This window comes from Panthera onca, chromosome D3, assembly GCF_046562875.1.
Source record: "Panthera onca isolate mPanOnc1 chromosome D3, mPanOnc1 haplotype 2, whole genome shotgun sequence".
Taxonomy (NCBI): Eukaryota; Metazoa; Chordata; class Mammalia; order Carnivora; family Felidae; genus Panthera; species Panthera onca.
In genome coordinates, this window is record NC_138350.1 from 12,302,620 (window position 1) to 12,321,245 (window position 18,626).

Sequence of the window (18,626 nt, forward strand, 5' to 3'; positions counted from 1 at the left end):
CCTAATTACACTGCAGAGCAATGGCTTGCATTTATGTTGCCTGCACGTGACGGAAATTGGGGTGGTCATTTGTCAAAAACGTTCCTGCGCCCGAGAGATAGATACATAAACTTTCAGTCTTTTCTGATTATCGGTGAAGGTGTTGTGTGTGTGATGTGTGTTTCAAAGGTCTAAATACCGGGTGCGTGACAAAAGAATGGTTCCTCTTTGCAATATGCCAGCTGTCATGGGTTTCTAGGCAAGATATTATCTCTGATAAATAGATATGGACAATAGATAATGTCTATATTAATATCACTAAAACGTGGTCCTCTCCTGCAGCTCACCCGAGACGAGGACAACAGTGTATAAAGAGGCAGATGCCAGACAAGAGACTTTTTTCTCGTGACAGTCTGAGCTCCCCTGCTGCAATTAACTTTTTCTCCCCTCCTTCTCCTCCTTCATCTCATGCAATGTGGTTCAGAAAAAGGGGGCCTGCATTTTCCTCCTGCTGATGGAAGTTGATTAGCAGTCAGGTGGAGTGATGCTCAGGGGACAACACAGCGGATTAATTAAATCACTTCTACTGGCTAAGTGGTGACACTTTGATTTATAGCAGAACTCACTCAACCAGACAGCAGCTTTTCTTGCGTGCCGAAGGAAGGGGGCCAAAGTGGCCACTGGTTGGAGGCCGAGGGCTTTGCAAACTTTAAAGACAAGCATCCTAGTCATTAAAGCAGAGGCCCCCCCGCTGGGCTCCTCTCTCTGGGATGGGAAGGCCCGCAGGCTCGGGAGAGGAACCAGAGAGAAGGGAGCAGCTGAGGCAGGCCCCTACGCTGACAAGGAGCCAGAGGACCCGGTTCAGAACACACAGAACTCTATTACACCCCTGCACAAAAGCGGCCTTGAAATGGGTTGGCCCGATTTTCCAATTTTCTCCAGGCCTGTTGGTTTTGTTGTTTTTTGTTTTTTAAGTCATCTCTATGCCCAACGCCCAGCGTGGGGCTTGAACTCATGATCCTGAGGTCAAGAGTCTCACACTCCACTGACTGGGCCAGCCAGGCACCCCCACCCCGACCCGAGTCTGTTCTCACTGAACTGTTCCTTGGTATCACACCCTGGCTCACCCTCAAGAAACAGCCCTGTGACGGTCCTGTCAAGCGGACTCGGGTGTTTGTGGCTCTTTTCCATTACTGCACGGCATCTTCTCAATGAGGAACCCGCAGACCGAAATGCACGCAAGACCTGTGCTTCTGGTGCCACATTTTATGTGATGAGGTGGCTACATCTGTGGCGAATCCTATTTCGCTCTTTGCTTTGGCTGTTGAGCGGCTCAGAGCTGACCGTGCAGCCCAAACCACATGCTCTCACACACGCCCCGGGTATGAACTCCTTATGGATCCACGTGGACATCTCTCCCAACTCTGCTTCATCTGGAAAACCCCCGTTTCTCTGATCTTGAAATGTTTTGGGGGGGGGGGGGAGAGCTGTCTCCAATTCCCTTAGGGACGAGGATGAACAGGATGACGGTCAAAACCCTGGATCGTAGAACATATTGAGCAAGTCCTGGTTCTCTGATAACCTGTTCAGAGTAGGGTGCTTGTTAAGATACAAGTTCCCGAATCCCACTCCAGACCCTTCTGAACCAAAAGAGCTCAAGACCGGGCCCGGCAATTTGCATTTTTAGTAGATTCCCCTGAGCTATCCTGGAGCTCACCAACATTTGACAACCATCGTTTGTAGAGTCAGACAGCCCCAAAACCCAACCTCGGTTCCACTAATTAATAGCACATTAGGAGACGCGACGTTCCTCACCTCCCCAGGCTTCCTTTCTCTCAACTCTAAGACGGCGCTGGTGAGAAGGAAGCTAGATGTCGGTCCGTAAGTAAACACCTGACATGGCTGACTGGCAACCTGTAAGATTTAATACGTGGCAGACAGCCCGGATGTCCGCGTAAACGTGGTGTGGTGTAGACGTACGATGGGATGCCGTTCGGCCTTACAGGGGAAGCACGTTCTGACGCAAGCCACAGCACGGATGAACCTTGAGGACATCATGCCGGGTGAAAGAGACCAGACGCCGAAGGACAAAGACCGGATGATTCCAACTGCGTGAGGTACCCAGAGTCATCAAATCCACAGAGACGGGAAGTGAAACGGTACGTGCCCAGGGCTGCAGGACACGGGGAGTCATGTTTCATGGGGACAGAGTTTGGGAAGATGACAAGTTCTGGAGATGGATGACGGTAACGACTGCGCAACACTGTGAATGTGCTTAGTGCCGCTGCACGTCTAAAAACGGCTAAGGTGGTCAATTTTATGTTGAGCGTATTCTACCACAATAAAAAATAAAAATTAAATGAAAATAAAAACCACCGCCACCTCTCACTTGCTCTCTCTCTCTCTCTCTCTCTCTCTCTCAAAAATAAATATGATATTAAAAAATTAAAAATAAAATAGTTTTGGGGTGCCTGGGTGACTCAGTCGGTTGAGTGCCTGGCTCTTGATTTCGGCTCGGGTCATGATCTCGCGGTTCATGGGTTCGAGCCCTGGGTCGGGCTCTGTGCTGATGGTGCAGAGCCTGCTTGGGATCCTCTCTCTCCCTCCCTCCCTCCCTCTCTGTTCTTCCCCTGCTTGTGCTCTCGCGCTCTCTCTCTCTCAAAACAAATAAATAAACTTAAAAAAAAAAAAACACAAAAAACACCACCACCGCCAAATGGAATTAACGTGGGACACCCCCAGCCCCCTTTCCCACTCGGCCCTCAACGTCCTCCAGAGTCCATTTAGAACAGAGTGTGTGCTGAGGTGCAGGAGGAAGGGGCAAGGGAGGAGGGAGAGAGAAATGACAGGAACTGGCCCTCTCCCGGTTCCTTCCTAACTCAGGAGTCCGAAAACTCCCCGTGGCGCCACAGAGCGCTTATCCCAACTGTGAAGGAAGCTGACGGAACATCAAATATTAAAAGGGTAGAGCAACCGGCATAGTTTTCCATATAAATGACTCTATGAACATATATGAAGATGGCTTTTAAAATTCAAATATAATTATTTTTTAAAAGGCATCCTGTGCGCACCGTCCCTCTCCCCACGCTGACACTTCTGGGCTGTTGTCATGCTCCAGTGAGGTGCCTGCTGGCAGCCAGCCCAAAGCACTTTGTAACATGCCCTCCAGATCCTAAGTGAAAACTGATCAAAGAATTGGCACCAGCAAAGACATGACTGAAATCAGCTCTCAAAGGGGTGGGGCTGGGCTATTGTCCCTCTTTGTGGGAACAGCTGCTTAACGGGGAATTGGAGCGGCGTGATTATAATATGCATACGGACTGCTCTGTTAACAGAAGCCGGCTTAAAGTACTCCAGGGGCCTCCACCTTGCGTTTTGGCAAAGGGCTCTGCGAGGATGCTGTGTCAAACCTTTTTGAAAATGTCTCCTTGACACGCAGGGTGAGTAAGGGCGCCTGTGAATCTCATTACAGCCCCACACCTCCCTCTGCCGTTCTGCTCCCTCTTCTTGGCTGCTGAGAGGGAGCTCCACGAGGGTCATCCTGCCCTGAGATCAATCAGGACAGAGGCCACGCACGCAAGGTGAGCGGCCGGCTACCTGCGTGGACCCGGGAGCCGGCCCCTGAGCCCTTCGGGGAAGGACCATCTGATCGTCTGCAGGTGTGCAGACCCCCCAGGGGTGAGTGCAGTGTTCCCCCAAGTCCTGACGAATGATACCACACCTCTGAGCAATCAGTCCTCACTGTGCCTGCATGGCACTGGCAGTCCCCGAGTGGAAAAGGAAACCGAAACAGGCTGTCCCGGCGCTGGGGGCCAGGAGGAGCCCCGTGGACACACCTGACCTCTGGCTCCCTAGCCCAGGGCAGGAGAGTGAACCGCCCCGGCCTCAGAGGCAGCGCCGGCCCTCGCCCGTTCCTTATCAGGCATGATCTCACCAGGGGAGGAAACTGCTCATCAGGAAGATTAAAGCAATTTCACAGAGGTCTCCTAGCCAGAAGGTGGCGAGCCTGGGACCCGCCAGTCTGCCTCACTCCCCGGCCTTTTGTTTTGTGGGTGGGTTTTGTGTTTAACGGTACCCACCCAAAGGAAACGGATGTGTTCCTTTTTCTAAAGGGAGAAGCTGGCTGCTCCCTAAGCCCAGCCTTGCCCCAGTTCAGGACGATTTCGCTGCCTCCTCTGTCGGCTGGCAGCTAAAAGGCCCCCTGGCCTCCATCTCCAGTGACTGTGAGTAGACACGCAGGGAGAGGGGGAGGAGGGAACAGTTTTAAAAATGAATATATGCATGTGTCTCTCCTGCTAATCACCGGAATGCATTTTCAGGAGAGGTGAGCAGAGGGGATTAGCTGCAGGACTCCCATTAATGCTAACTTTATTTCAGTAATGAGGTGCCAAGGCATGGAACAATCACGGGGGCTAATACGGTGTAATCACAGTGATGAGATGCGCGTGCTGGGAAGGGAGGGAGAGGGGGTGAGAGCCAGGACGCCTGACACGGTGGAGGCAGCAGGAGTCAAAGGCAGGAGGCAGGTGAGTCAGGCCAGGGGCTGAGCCGGAGAAATGGGAACCCAGATAAAGGGGGAATAACTACTCCTCGTGATCACGGGCAGCGGCCAGGCCAGGAGCGCTGTTCATTTCATTTCAATCCTCACAACGAAACAGAGAGGTAGGTATTACCCCCACTGGACAGATCAGCAAACTGAGTTTTAGGAAAGGTAACTTGCCCAAAGTCACGCAGCTAGGGGAGGGACCTGTATGAAGTCAGATTTCTCCTCATCACTACACTTGACCGTGAGTGCTCCACCTCCACCGGGGACAGAGGGCGGGGAGGGGGGTAATGTGCAAACACCAGGGGCTACATCGGCAGCACGGGAGAGAGAAACAGCTGTGCGCACGCACCCAGCCCATCACACTGTGTGCGCCTGCGTTCCTGGGGCTCTGCACGCTACGTCACGGCTGACCCTTCGGAGGTCTGAGTAACACGGGAGAGGGGAATGAACTTGACCATCTTCATCGACCAGGTTCTAGATACCACTCGCAGCCACAAACGAAAGCTAGAGTGTTCTCTGCATCTCCAGACCTCCCCACCCTTCAGTTGGCAAATGCTTACAGATCCGGGGTAACTCACTCTTAACAGAGCTTTGTGTCTCTCCAACTGTGCTCTGCAAGCTCATGTGGGCACCTGCGGAAAACAGGTAAGCACGGAACTGGGGAGGGCCCTGGGGCTGCCCTTTACCAAGACCCCTGGCCGAGGTTTCCAGAAGGTTTCTCTGTGCTTTAAAGATGCTTTTGCAGGCATCCAAGGCACAGAATTTCTATGTCTGTGGCCAGCGAAACACACTCTGTAGGTCCAGTCTTGCCCAAAATCCATGAGGCCATTTGCCCCACTGGTTGTTCGGAAGGACAAAGTTCAGAGCATTCAACACATTTATTAAGTACCCACTGTGCACCAAGCTCTATTCTAGGCCCTGGAAATATAGCAGGGGACAAATCGAAATCTCGGCTTTCATAAAGCTTGCCTTCCAGTGAAGAAGACAAATAGACTGGATGTCTTACCAGAGAGTGTGGTGAAGAAAAATAAAGCGGGAGGAGGAGAGCAGTGGTTCTCAACCAGGACGATGTTGCCCCTCAGAGGACACTGGCAATGTCTGGAGACCTTTTTCATTGTCGCAGTTGGGTGGGTGGGGTCTGTGCCGCTGTGATCTGGGGCGGGGGCGGGGGGGATGCTGCTGCACATCCCCCAACGCCCAGGACAGCCCCCACCACAGTCGTCCCGCCCCAAGTGTCACTAGTGCCGAGGCTGAGGACCCCTGACCCAGAGAGGACAGGTGTGCTCTTCAAGGTGGGGTCGGGGAAGGCCTCTAGAGAGGGGCATCTGAGCAGAGAGCTGGGACGGCGAAGGACGTCTGTGGGCAGAGGGGACAGGTGCAGAGGCGAGGCAGGCACTCAGCGCACACCTAAGGTCAAGCAGGAGTTCCACCTAAGTGCCACGGTGCCGGGGGGTTCCCAGCAGGACCATGAGATCTCCCACTGACACTTCCGATGACTCCCTCTGGCCGCTGGGTGGAGAACAGTCTGTGGGGCGCAAAGGGGAGCAGGGCACCAGAGGGAGGCTAGTCACACAAGCGTGTCTATTCAAGACGCAGGGGCTTGAACGAGAGTAGGAGGGGCTGGACGGCAAGAAGTGGTCAGTTCACAACATGCGGTCAAGGTAGGGCTGCCTTTGGGATCTGCTGATGGTTGACATGAGGGTGTGAGACACAGGGAAGAGGCAGGAGTAGCTTGTGGAGCCACTTTCCATTAGGGCCCTGCTCCAAGCGTCTCCCTGAAAAACAGGACTCCTAGCCCTCCCCTTAACCCAGGGCTTCTCGATGAGGGGCAATTATCCCCTCAGGGGACATTAGGCCGTGTCTGGAGACAGTTTTTGGTCATCACCATGGGGAATGACGGCTGCTACCAGCATCTAGTGGGTAGAGGCCAGGAATGCTGGTCAGCATCCTACAAGGCACCGGACGGCCCTCTCCCCCCACAACACACGTACACAGAACCATCTGATCCCAAAAGTCAACAGTGCAGAGGCTGGGGACCCCTGCCCTAAGCCCACCCCCACCCCCGGCTGCCTCCTCTTGCACGGGCGGCCCCCCCCAGTTTGGCAAGGACTTCATCAGAGCCTGGAGCTTCCAAATCCATGCACGTCGGTGGCTAAGGTCCATATTAACTACATCTCACTTGCTTCTGACGGTGACACAGGTCGGGTGCTGCTGCTGTGGCCGCTGCCACCGCATGAAACAGGAATGTTGGAGAGCACATTCATTACCCAGCTGTTAAGAGCATGCACACGTCTCTCCTGGACTGGGGTACCTGAGAGCCAGCCCTGCTCTGTGACTGAGTGACTGCCAGCCGCCTCCTCTCTGTAACCTTGACGCACCAGGGCAGGGCCTCTGGGGCACAAGCCAAAAAATCCAAAAGGCAACGTCGGCTGCAACACATGGATGGGTTAATTTGTTTCATGTCCCCGTCGCCGCTGAGCTCTCTTAGGGAAAAAAGGAAAAAAAAAAAAAAAAAAAAAAAAAAAAAAACCTCAAAACCTCCATTTACGGGGTTTAATATCCCAGCTGCTAGGAACCAGATTAGGCAGAAGGAAGAAAATGTGACATCGATGCAGAGATCCATTTATACTCAGTTATGTTCGCCGAAAAACCAGTTTTTGATCTGCAGGTTATTCTTGCTGGCTTGGACCTCAAGCAACAAAATATCACACTTCCAGGTGGTATCTTTAAGGAAAGCTAATTAGGATTCTTGGCACCTTGTAGCACGAAACATTTTACAATTTTCTTCAAAGCAATTTGCCAACATTAGCTAATTAAAACGCCCAGCCTTCCGTTGAGGGACAATGGGAAGACAGCAGAATCTTCATTTCTCAGCATCTGCTGTAGGTTTAAAACTCCAAATTCCTGTTGCTTCCACTCGGTTGAGGTCCTTCTCTCTGAAGGTGGCCTTTCATGGTATTTAGCAACATTTCCGGGAGCACGGAGGAAAACATTCCAGCTTTTCTAGCACTTCATCTCTAAAATAAGAGACAACACTCAGAAAGGAGGTGGAGCAATGAGGGTGGTTCGGTGAGCCAGAGGTCAGCAACCTAAGGCCCGCAGGCTGAATCCGGCCCTCTACCTGTGTCTTTAAATAAAGCTTTATTGCGACGCAGCCATGCACACTGGTGTATATACTGTCTATTGCAACAACAGAGTTTAAGCAGTTGCAACGGAGATCATACAACCTCCAAAGCTGGAAATATTTACTCTCCAGTCCTTTATGGAAGAAGCCATCTCTTCGCATCAGCCAAACCACGATCATCCACCATGATGGTGCCTCTGTCCGTCCCCAAGTGTCTACACCATCAGTGGGACTTCCGTTGAAGTCCTCAACTCAGCACTCTCGGCCAAAACACGAGAACGAGCAAACCCACATAGGGAAGAAAACCTTGCGCACACTTCCACAGTAGACTCAGGGGCAGGGTTCAGCAGTGCCGTGCACATGTTGTCAGTAAAAGGTGGCTGAGAGCCCGAGAAAAAGCAGACTACCTTCATTTTAAGCCACTTCAGGCCTAACACTACTGCATCATGGTTTGAGGGGCCGTGTGGAAGAAGAGACCACGCTGGGGCTGGGGCTGGATTCCACTCCTCCCATAACCTCGTTACAGTTATGAGCATCAGCCCCCAGATGAAGGCCTTTGAGTAAGTTTGACAGTAGAAAAATTGTTAGGTTTATTTGCTTATTTTGAGAGAGAAAGAGAAAGCATGAGAGGGGCAGGAGCAGAGACGGGGAGAGAGAGAATCTCAAGCAGGCTCTGCCATGTCGGCACACGGAGCCTGACATGGGGCTCGAGCCGGTGAGATCATGACCTGAGCCGAAATCAAGAGCCGGATGCTTAACTGCCAGAGCCACCCAGGCGTCCCTAGCAAAGTTCTCTTTTAAAAAGGGAACCTGAATTTACTTCTCAATGTAAAAGTGAGAATTTGGAAATGTCAAAACCCAACAGAGTCCTTCTCCCTCTTTATTTCATTTTCCTAAGAACGGCAGGATGAGTCTCCCCCTGCAATTTATCCCAAACATTTCTCTCTCCCCAGTCCCTGCGACCCAGTGTGAAAATTCCATGCTCCGAATTCATTCCCCTCTGCTGGGCACCCCCCTGGGGGAGGCCTCTCTCAAATGCAGGTGTTTGAGGAGGAGCACGTGTGCGGGGCTCTCCAGCTCACCCAGAGGCCTAGCACAGGGGGAGCACAGCAGTCACCAGCAGGGTCAATTTCATCTGGGTCCTGAGGTGTCTGAGGGCAGGACCACTGTGACTTGTTGGTCTGGGGATGGCAGAGATGCTTCTAGAAGCCCCCTGACATTCCCCCCCTCCGGCCTCTCTGGCACATTTGCCTTTATCCAACATATTGTCTATGTGGAGTAGCTTGAAGGGTCCTTATTCATCAGGACAGAGTTGTTTTAACAGGGCATGCGGGAAAAGCTCTGATGCTCGCCGCACTCCCAGCACTGCCCTTGTTCTTTTTTTTTTTTTTTAATTTTTTTTTTCAACTTTTTTATTTATTTTTTGGGACAGAGAGAGACAGAGCATGAACGGGGGAGGGGCAGAGAGAGAGGGAGACACAGAATCGGAAACAGGCTCCAGGCTCCGAGCCATCAGCCCAGAGCCTGACGCGGGGCTCGAACTCACGGACCGCGAGATCGTGACCTGGCTGAAGTCGGACGCTTAACCGACTGCGCCACCCATGCGCCCCAACACTGCCCTTGTTCTAAGGCCACTCTGCAAATCGGTCCCTTGAGGAATGAGCCGGTGACGGTGAAGCCAGGGGCAGCCAGCAGCAAACACAAGTGCCCCTGCACCATCATTTCGGAATAAGGTAGAAGACGATGCACGTGGCCCACAAACCCATAAATTGACATTTCTTTAGGATCAGGAACTTGCAAGGTAGAATGAAGCAGACTCTAGCGGACATCTAAGGTAGAAAGGGCACCGAAGTGAGGAAACCACAGACTCCAAGCCTTTAGCTCAGTCCAAAACCCTCATTTCACATTCTGAGTCTACTCGGCCACACTGCCCGCTAGAAGCTTCTGAAGGCAAAAGGACTGCGTCGAAAGCCCTTTCACTAGCCTGAAAGCCACAGAATCATAACAGCTCAGGGCTGGGAGATGGAAAAGATTATTTGCTGAACATAGCGTGTGCAAGAAAGTTTACATACATGGTCGATATAATCCACCCCCCCCCAAAAAAAAAAACCTATACGGAAAGCATTATGTCTCTTTTGCAGGGAAGGAAATCAAGCTTCAGAGTGACTAAATATTCATGTAAAATGATGCTACTAGACAGGGGCAGAACTGGGGTTTAAGCCCGGGTCCACCTGGTGAGCCCAGCTCTCCAGACTGGATTTTACTTCCTCTGTGAGGATCCCAAGTACAATCCCCTAACCTCCTCACACACCAGCCCTTTGCTAATCTTTATTGTGCATATTTTAAAAAGTTTTATTGAGATATAATTAATATGTTATAAAATGCAACCCGATTTCAAATGGTATTCTTTTTTTTTTTTAAGTTTAGTTTCTTTTATTTTTGAGAGAGAGAGAGAGAGAGAGAGAGAGAGAGAGAGTACAAGTAGGGGTAGGAGCAGAAAGGAGGAGACCAAGGACCCAAAGAAGGCTCCACGTTGCCAGTGTAGATCCCAACATGGGGCTCGAACGCACAAACTGTGAGATCATGATCTGAGCTGAAGTCGGACACTTAACCGACGGAGGCACCTAGGCGCCCCTCAAGTGGTATTCTTAGTGTGTTCCGAGTTGTGCCAACATCCCCAAAATCCACTTGAGAGTATCGTCATCACCCCAAAAGAAACCCCCTACCCCTTAGCAGTCCCTCCTCATCTTTCCCCTTCCCCTCAGCCCCTGGCAACCATGAAGAATCTGCCTTTGATCTCTACAGGTTTGCTTACTCTGGACATCTCATATAAATGGAGGTGTACAACACGTGGCCTTTTTGTGGCTGGCTACTTTCCCTTAGCATCATCCATATTTTTCCAGGTTCATCCACATTGTAGCAGATGTCAGTGCTTTGTTCCTTTTGGGGGCTGACTAGTATTCCGTTTAGGATGTACCACATTTTGTTTATCCATTTATCTACTGACGGGCACTCGGGCGGCTTCCACTTCCTGGCTGTTGGGAGTGGTGTTGATGTGAATATTCGTGTACAAACTTTTCTGCACATTTTTTGACAAGTCACATTTTTATACTCCTTTTATTGAAGGGTGAAATAAATTAGAAACACGTGCTCTTGGGGCACCTGGGTGGCTCGATTGGTGAAGCACCCGACTCTCGGGTTTCAGCTCAGCTCACGATCTCATGGTGAGTTTGAGACCCACGTTGGGCTCCATGCTGACAGCAGAGCCTGCCTGAGATTCTCTCTCTCTCCCTCTCTCTGCCCCTCCCCTGCTGCTCTCTCTCTCAAAATAAATAAATAAACAAAAAACACGTATTCTCTCATTGAACAACATCATAAATACTTATTGAAATAACTGCAGCATTTAGGACAGAAGCAGCAGCTAGGTGTGGTGAAAAGAAGGTGGGTCACGAGTTGGGATGCAGAAGTTTTTTTTTTTTTTTTTCATTCATTCAATAAATACTTATTAAAATAGAGTATAAGACATTATACTAGGTACTGATGATTTCACATCCTGGCTGTTCTATCATTCATTAAAAAAAAAAATCAGGTTGTTGCCCATGCTGTTCTAGAAAACATACAAAGGTCAGTTCTTTTTTTTTTTTTTTAATTTTTTTTAACGTTTATTTTTATTCTTTGAGAGACAGAGACAGACAGACAGAGAAACAGGGAGACACAGAATCTGAAGCAGGCTCCAGGCTCTGAGCTGTCAGCACACAGCCCTCAAAGGTCAGTTCTTTGTCTTCACAGGGGCTCATTGTTCTCATCAGCAAAGTGGGCACAGTCTACCCCGGAAGAGCTGGCAGCAAGTAACAGGTATAATGACACATCTGGATGGATTCTGGAGCACTGGAGACCCAACAAACACAATGATAACGTTACCCGTCGGGCACAACAAATGCCTCCTACTCATCTCCCTTCCCTCACCTGTGGTACAGTACTTCCTAGTTAATGACGTTTTTCATGCCCCAGGTAGCGCCCATGGAGCAAGAACCACCCAGGCTTCCTTGCCTTGTAGAAAACAGATTTTGTTTAATAAAGGGTTTCATATTTAAACACTACCCCCAAAGGTGGGAAGAGCTTCAAAGCAACAGGAGTAGGCCCCAATGGAAAGAGTTGGCCGGTAGTCCTTGACAATGTGCTCTAAGTGCCATCTTCCTGTTCCTGGCACCGCACTTTCCCACCTCTGCCAGCAGATGGCGACATGTCCTGCAAGGTTGTTTTAGTTGTGACTTTTGGCCATGAAATGACAGGGCAGAGGACACGCTTAGGTATGCTGCCTGGAGATTTGAGCACCTCCCCAGCCACTATGCAGAGGTCTGAGCACAGCCGAACACATTGGTGGGGGAGAAAAAGCATGTGGAACAATGAAGTGTTTATAAAGGCTACAGGAGGGGCACCTGAGTGGCTCAGGTGGTTAAGTGCCGACTTTGGCTGAGGCCATGATCTCACAGTTCGTGAGTTCAAGCCCCTCGTATGGCTCTGTGCTGACAGCTCAGAGCCTGGAGCCTGCTTCAGATCCTGTGTGTCCCTCTCTCTCTCTGCCCCTACCATGCTCATGCTCTGTCTCTCTCTCAAAAATAAATAAACGTTAAAAAAAAATTTTTTTTTTTTAGAAAGGTTATAAGATGGGACAAAATGACTATGGTCTAACTGCAGCTATCCACCAGTGGGGGAGGGGGAATCATTTAAAACAAATGCCTTAATGCAAGTTAGAATCAAATAATGATTCCCTTATGCTACATCCATTCCAAGGAGTATGATCACACATTTAAAAGCAAATGGTATTAGACAGGACACCAAAAACAACGTACAAAAGTAACAAACTAACAAAGTAACAAACAAAGTAACAAAAGTTAAATTGAACTTCATCAAAACCAAACCTTTATGCTTCCAAGAACACCATCAAGAAAGTGAAATGACAAGCCACAGAATGAGAAAAATATTTGCAAATCGTGTATCTGATAAGGGACTGACATCAAAACTGTATGTAAAGAACTCCATCAACTCAACACTAAAAACACAACCCAACTTACAAATGGGAGGATGAGGACAGGCCTCTCTCCAAAGAGGACATACAAATGTACAACATCATTGGCCACCAGGGATATGCAAGCCAAAACCACAGCGGGATTCCACGTTATAAACACAGGATGGCCATAATCAGTAAGATGGACAATACCGAATGCTGGAGAGGATGTGGAGACACGGAAATCCTCGTACACTGGGAACGCAAAATGGTACAACTGTCTTGGAAAACAATCTGGTAGTTTCTCAAAAGGTGAAACGCAGAGCTCCCAAATGAACTGGAAATTCCAGTCCTTGGGATACACCCAAGGGAACTGAAGACGTATGGCTACACAAAGCTTACACATGAATGTTCATAGCAGCGTTACTCCTGAGGGCCAAAAAGTGGAGACCACCCACATGTCCATCAACTGAAGAGTGCACAAACAAATGTGCATTTGTTTTCTACACAAAAGAATATTATCTAGCGATAGTAAAGAAGTTGATGCATGCTACAACACGGGTAAACTGAAAACATGCTGAGTGAGAGAAGCTAGTTACAAAAGACCACATATTGCATGATTCTATTTATATGGAACCTCTAGAATGGGTCAATCCATAGAGGCAGAAACTAGATGAATTGTTGCCAGACACTGGGGGGAGAAAGAATGGGGAGTGACTACTAATAGGCATGGGGTTTCTTTTGGGGGGGGGGTCAAAAAAGTGTCTAAAATGAACTGTGATGGGTGCATAACTGCAAATATAATAAAATCACTGAACTGTATATACACTTTAAAGGGGTGGATTGTATGGTAAGTGAGTATATCCTGATAACATTGTTACAAAAAAAATAATGACATGGTAGACTAACATAGAAAACCACTTCCATTACCTTGATAAGTGGAAAAAACAAAAATAGTTACAGGGCTGCTGGGTTGTACAACCCAGGGGTGGGGGTGGGGGGCAACATTCTCTTTGTTACCATGGGAATGGTGCCCCCCCCCCAGGAGTTGTGAAATGAAACGTGGGGCCCCACCCGTCTTCATGATCCTGGCTATCTACTCCACAGCCAGCCCGGCACGCACACCACTTCCTGTGCTTGGTGATCTCCCAACTCCTACTTCAAAGCCCCATTCGAGGGCCTTCATTTGGTTACAAAATGATAAAACAGGATCCAAATTTTCTTTTTTGTGAAATATATTAATATATAAGTGTGTGTATATGAAAAGACACATACGCAGAGTGGTTATCTACAGATAAAAGAATCATGAGAGCTTTTAATCTTTTTCATACCGCCCTAATTTTCTATAATGCAGTGTATTATTTTGTAATTAGAAAAAATTACAAATATTAGGAAAAAAAAGTACGTATGTCTAAACGTGTCATTTTACTCTCTAAGTCTGCCCTCTCAGCCTCACCCACACAGCAATACTTCCTCTATCCTCACATTTATGATCCCATATGGCAGATAGTGACATAACTGCCTATCTCTCACAACACACCATATTTTCTGGAAGCAGAGACCATTTCTAATTCATCGTTCTGTCCAACATCCAAACATGCCTGGTTTTGGTATGCTCACTACACATAGTATAGATCTAAGTATCAGTCAGTATCCTCTGTCAAAAGCCTGTACAAAAATTTCATTTTAGACTTTGCATTGAGGAAATGCTTTGTGTTTATGTCATTAATACTTTGCATTAACATGAGGGATTATTTCTCTTTTTGCCCTTGCTGCCAGGAAACTCAATTGCGTCACCTGTATTGTTCAACTGCATGTCTGCATTCTATTTTAAAGTTGTTCTAGGGGCGCCTGGGTGGCTCAGTCGGTTGGGCGTCCGACTTCGGCTTGGGTCGTGGTCGCGCGGTCTGTGAGTTCGAGCCCCACGTTGGGTTCTGGGCTGACAGCTCGGAGCCTGGAGCCTGCTTCATATTCTGGGTCTCCCTCTCTCTCTCTCTGCCCTCTCCCACTCATGCTGTCTCTGTCTCTCAAAAATAAACACTAAAAAAAAAAAAAAAAAGTTGTTCTAATTTTATTTCTATTTTACTAATCAGTATTATATATAAACATGTATTTTCTCAAATCCTTTTAGAAAATAATCAAGCTGTACAGGTGTAGGTCTGTGAATGAAGTAGGAATAAACATGTGGTGCCTGTGCCGTTCGAGCGTAAAAACGCAAGTGACACTTTATCTTAAGGGTAAATCAATACCTAAGGATGCTCAGGTACCACATTCCCCAAACCAGAGGCTCGGGATCCACTCAATTTTACATTTCAGAAGGTCATCTTCCACTCCTGTGTGCTCCCCAGCATCCAGCCCAGAGCTAGGCACACGGCAGGCGTCGTTAAATACCTGCAGAATGAATGGCTGGGGCTGGTAGTGTGGTGCCAGTCCCATTCAAGGGGTGGCAGGTTTAACCCAGGCCTTCTCCCCTCGGCACCAGAGGCTCCGGGGGCCGGCTCACCGTCTGTGGAGGGGGGCTGTCCTGTGCGCCGTAGGACGTCGAACAGCCTTCCCGGCCTCTAGGAGATGCCAGTTGTGACTCCACATACACACTGGTGACCATCGAAAACGTCCGCAGACACTGGCAATGTCTCCTAGGGCGTAAAATCCCCTTCTGGTTAGACACTGCTGGTTTCAACCAACCTCTGCAGGTCCTGGCAACCAGCGCCTACAATCCTAGAGGGCTGGGGCCAGAAGGCTCCTTGTGCATGACCGTGGGCCCCACTCACAGATGGGCCAACGGGCCCAGAAGGGAGGAGACACGCGGAGCCAGAACGACTCCAGCGGTGCAGCCGTGTCTTCCCCTGCCCGTGCTGTCCTTTGGCTCAGGCTGCTGTCGGCAGGCTTGGCTTCTCCTGTGGTCCTTCGCCTTGGCTCGCAGACAGCCACCTGCTTGCACCACTGGTGTCTCTCTCTTCTTGTAAGGACACCAGTGCTGTCAGATTACAACCCACCCTAACGGCCTCATTTTCAGTCACCTCTTTGAAGGCCTCATCTCCTCCCAGGTACAAGGGCTTCGGACTTAGGCATATGAATTTGGTGGGAAGACACAATGCAGCCCATTACAAGGACTCTGCCTGGTGGAGAGTAAGACACAGCCCTCTCACTAGTACGGAAAGGGTTAAGTTCCCCTTCTAGTACAGTCTTCAAAAGCCCTTTCCGGCAGGGACCAGCAGCGAAAAGGTGAAACATTTTGCTTAAATCAAGGATGATCCAATCCTGGGGCCAAAGTGCAAATGTGAGAGCGAATGCCGACCGGTCCTCCCCCGGCACCTGCCCCCTGCCTTTCGTGCTCAGAGCCCCGTGCGGCGTTTACTCCATCACAGGGGCTAAAACAAGAAAGGTCTGGGTTCAGTCTTGGTCGTTTAAAACAAGACAGTGTGTCCCTATGCAACGTATTGAATCTTCGGGCTCGTTTCCTTAAAACGGGAATGAAAAGACCGACCTCCCTCCCTCATAGGAGTGGTTGTCAGGATTAAATAGGCCTCTAGCACCAGAAATGATTAGAAGAGGGTTGCTGTTATCACCGTCTGCCAAGGCCGTGTGCTGCCCACTCAGCCTGCGCGCACCTTTTGGAGATCTCAAGCGTGCATGTGGCTGCAGCGTCCCACGGCGTGGCCCGAGGAAGCTCACCTGTGCATCCAAGACTTCCTCTACAGAACGGGGAGAAAGAGCACCTGCCTCAGAAGACGGATGCAGAACGGGACACTGGGAGCGCTTCCAAGGCGCTGTCCTCTCCTGGGTAAGGACGGTTAAGAGACCTCTCTCCTTCTCCTCTCGGTGAACGGGGAGGAAAAAGAAAGTGGGTAGCATGGGCACCAGAGGCAGATCAAAGGCTGCTCTCCCGGGTGTCCGTGCACAAAATCAACAGCCCCGATGTGTCCTCAGCGGCAGCGGGCTCCCCGTCGACAGAAACCGCTTCATTGTTTTAAGGAGAGGGAGATCACGCGGGCTCCAGGCCCTCGGTCGCTTGACTAGCGGTGTGCTGGGACAGAAAACCTATGGAATTGGTGCCACCAAGTGGCACAGAGAGCAATTGTTGGTGTCTGTGCCACCAGCACCTCGTTCTCTCCTCTCCATCCCTCTTCCTTCCACCTCTCCATCCTCTCTCCCCCTCTGCCCTTGAAATGGCGCCCACGAGCATCGTTTAACCAGGCGGCTGTCCTTGGGGGTCTGCGAAGGCTGCAGACGAGAGACAGGGCTTTGAGATCTCATCTGACTTAACTCCACAGTTCCTCCCTGCACTAAATCAGGTCAATGAGCTTATTTGTGTCGAATAAATGAGCCCAGCCGACTGCTGAGCTGCTGCAAGACTATTTATCTCGGGCTTCCAAGTTGGCACTTAGCAGGCCACAGGCAAAGCAAGGACAGGCACACGTGTCAGGGACTGAGCTCCGAGGGCATCCCCGAATTCTGCCTGGTGCAGACCTCCCAGGAGAAATGGAGTCCAGCACACGAGGAGAGCGAGCACGGCGGATCCCAGCCTCAAACAGTGCCTGCCGGGAGGCTCCATGGAGCACATGGGAGTATCTTTAAAAGCAGAGGTCCCTCGTGCCCTCAGAAACCATCACACTGCCAGACACTTGTCAAAGCAGAGCTGGAGCTTCGGGGGACACTTGGGCTGCCCTGAGCTCAGATCATCCTTCCTCCACACCAGATGTCCAGTAAGACGATCCACACATCTTTACCCAAACTTTTCACATAGCTTCCCCTTCCTTTCTGCATCTGAATGGCCTGCGTATGAGGAGATCTGGCGGGCTCGTCCCCGTCCTTCTCTCAGCTCGCAAGGGGAAGCCTGGGCCAGGCTCCGTCCCCGGCAGGCTTCGTGCGGGTCCGCTCTGCACAAGCCGAAGCGCCTACCACTTACTTGCGCACAACAAAAAGCCACCGCATGGAAACAGCCATCCTCGTGTGCAACTCTGAAAGGGCTTTCGAGGCCTCTAACCTGGCTTTATTTCAGAGGCCGGATCATAGAAGCAAAAACCTGCACTTTCCTACTCTACAATTAGCTATAATTGCGTTACATCAATCTAACAGGGACTGTTTATTTTTAAATATTATCTACAGGATTCTACTTGATTGGCATACTAACATAAAATAACATGTTTATGTACAAAATACAGGCAAAACTTACATCGAAAAGGACATGGTTATCTTTAGGGCCTAGGAGTCTAGTTTGGCACAATTTAATTTCAGTGTAGTTTCCTATACTGTAAGGTTTCTACTTTGTAATCACAAAAAGAAATGAAAGGAAGACCTTTTACCGAGGAACGACTACACAAGCCCTTCTTCGGAATTCCAAGATGCTCTGGGTAACTCAGGTTAAGCACACCTGAATAACTTAGCACCATACTCAGGCACAGCCGCGTATACAGCTCTGTGATTCCCTGCCAAAAGGCAGCTGTTTCTTATGATGGAAAACACAACAGCTGTTTTCACAGGTGCAGAGCAGCAATCCATGAGAAGCCGGTCCCAGCAGAGAAGAATACAGTGTCTATTTAACATTCGAGGAGGAAGAGGCAGAAAGCGGTGAGCCCCGGTTGAAATCTTCGCGAGAGAAGGGGGAAGCCCTGCTTTCAGGAAAACGGGTCTCCGATGGCTGGTCTGCTTGCCCTGTGAGGATCAGAGCCCAGGATCCAGAGGCTGGGAGGCACGAGTTCCGGTCTTGCTTTCACACACGGCGGCATCTCTGGCTGGTCCCAAACAGAATTTCCCATCTGCGAGATACCTTAGCCATCACCCTCATTTCACCAATGAGGAAAGCAACGCCAGAAAACATTACTTTACTCCCAGTCTTTAATGCCTGCACGCTTGTCAATAAAATGAGGCAGCCACCCACACACCTCATACCGCTGGTGTTCTGCTTACACACACCAGCGCCCTTAGTAACAGTGGGGTGTGGCCGACATAGTCTGAACCCCCAAATT

The 18,626-nt window shown here is 49.8% G+C and overlaps 1 protein-coding gene across 2 annotated transcripts in view; it reads right to left on the reverse strand.

Moving 5' to 3' along the window:
* Nucleotides 1-7,064: 7,064 nt before the first annotated feature.
* Nucleotides 7,065-18,626, reverse strand: part of SPRING1 (SREBF pathway regulator in golgi 1) — a 32,761-nt gene continuing 21,199 nt past the window's right edge. Inside the window, exon 5 of one of the 2 annotated variants that reach the window (XM_060612406.3) lies at nt 7,065-7,542. In XM_060612406.3, the coding sequence (XP_060468389.1) occupies nt 7,537-7,542 (6 nt within the window). In that variant the 3' untranslated portion in view covers nt 7,065-7,536. Of the gene's footprint in view, nt 7,543-11,398; nt 11,530-18,626 lie in introns of those variants that run through there. The other variant, XM_060612404.3, reaches the window with a different exon arrangement.